Here is a 1,780-nt window from a genome sequence, read left to right on the forward strand (position 1 = left end):
AGAGAGAGAGAGAGAGAGAGAGAGAGAGAGAGAGAGAGAGAGGTGATCTTAATGAAGAATTGATAGCTCCAAATCAACCATGCATCCATTTATTGGGATCCAAACAAGACTATTGGCAATTTCAAGTGCACTATTATTGGGGCATCTTTAAGTAGGTATTGAGCTCGATAGTTTGAAATGACCACTTTTTGACCCTTGCATGTAAAACAGATCCCACAATGTCCGACATAGAAGCCATACCAATAGCTATAAGAAGTTAACTCACATACGAAGAAAGCAAAAAAAAAAGTCAAAATTCAACATCCCATTTAAGATACGTGGGTGTGAAGTTAGCTATAATGACTATTGATATGCTTCCCCTACCCAAATCCCTCATACCAAAAAAATGTTCATTCCTTGAGGGAAAAAGCCAATGGATATGTTTTATATTAATTACATTTATGTACTAATTAAGGAATATGATAGGAAACATTCATCAAACAAAGTTTACATAATTGATTTCATAAGCAATTCGATCATTTTAATTATAAAACCCTTATGCTTATTTGGATAGAAACAACTCGATAAAATATACACTGATATGTTTTATCGTATTTCTTATCCACACATTTCTGATCCACTCTTTCTACAAATTCAGCTCTGATATCCTCAAGACCTCCAGCCAACCAAAATAATCCATTCCATTTTATTGCAGGCCGAAATTTTCTGGTAAGATCAAAAAAAAATACAGCAAGTATGGCGGCTGTAACAAAATCTCCCCTCTTCCTCTCTTCAACACCAACGTCATTTTCGAGAGCACCATCACCGCGCGTTTCCAGCGCCGTGGCGCTGAAACCCCAAATCCACAGTATTTCCTTACGAGCCGCTACAAGGCGCAGTGTGGCTGTCAAAGCCACAGCTGCAAGCCCTAAAGTAGAAGAACTAGGTACAGCACTGAAGCAGCTGACCCTGGAGGAGGCTCGAACCCTGGTCGATTGGTTGCAAGCTGAGCTGGGCGTCTCAGCTGCCTCCTTCGCGCCGGCCGCGGTAGTGGCCGCACCGGGCGCAGCTGCTGGCGGCGGTGCCGAAGCCGAAGCCGCAGCGGAGGAGAAGACGGAGTTCGATGTTATTATTGAAGATGTTCCAAGCAGTGCCCGAATTGCTGTCATCAAGGTCGTACGTGCACTTACCAATTTGGCGTTAAAAGACGCTAAAGATATGATTGAGGGTTTGCCTAAGAAGCTCAAGGAGGGTGCGGGTAAGGACGATGCAGAGGAGGCTAAGAAGAAGTTGGAGGAAGCCGGTGCTAAGGTTGCCATCGCCTAAGGTTCCATTTTTTGATGATAATTTCTTTTTCTTCTCTTTTTTTGATATCTCAAGTGTAACTGGTTAATTCTTTGGTGTCAGTGAGGATAATGTATTGCTGTAATCTTTTATTAATTGGTTTGGAATACCAAATAGAGTTGTTCTTCTTTTTCTTGTTCTTCTGCCTTTGTGCAAGACTGTCTTGGATTGTACATATCTTTCGTTGCCATTGCCTAAGGTTCCATTTTTTTTAATGCTAATTTCTTTTTCTTCTCTTTTTTCATATCTTTTAGTGTAACTGGTAACCGCAACTCAAGAACTAAGGATGGTTAAAGTTCATTAAATGAATCTAAACAGTGTTCATAAATGCATGGGTACATGTGCATCCTGTAAGGCAAGTCAGTTATACCCTACCATTTCAACATATAATTTAGGTGTTGAAGATTTTCACTTGCAATAAGGACTAAATTTGTAATGGATCAACAAATGGGTACTT

At 40.5% G+C, this 1,780-nt stretch overlaps 1 protein-coding gene across 1 annotated transcript; it reads left to right on the forward strand.

Annotated features, from left to right (window-relative positions):
* The first annotated feature begins 560 nt into the window (after nucleotides 1-560).
* On the forward strand, nucleotides 561-1,462 carry LOC131071978 (large ribosomal subunit protein bL12c). Its single transcript, XM_058007973.2, has one exon. It carries the CDS (start codon nucleotides 736-738, stop codon nucleotides 1,303-1,305), a length of 570 nt encoding a protein of 189 aa, XP_057863956.2. The 5' UTR covers nucleotides 561-735; the 3' UTR covers nucleotides 1,306-1,462.
* Nucleotides 1,463-1,780: the final 318 nt, after the last annotated feature.

Source organism: Cryptomeria japonica, chromosome 1 (genome assembly GCF_030272615.1).
Source record: "Cryptomeria japonica chromosome 1, Sugi_1.0, whole genome shotgun sequence".
Lineage (NCBI taxonomy): Eukaryota > Viridiplantae > Streptophyta > Pinopsida > Cupressales > Cupressaceae > Cryptomeria > Cryptomeria japonica.

Bases quoted from the DNA above. Each gene is read 5' to 3' on its own strand.
- LOC131071978 (XM_058007973.2), top strand. From the start codon at position 736: ATGGCGGCTGTAACAAAATCTCCCCTCTTCCTCTCTTCAACACCAACG.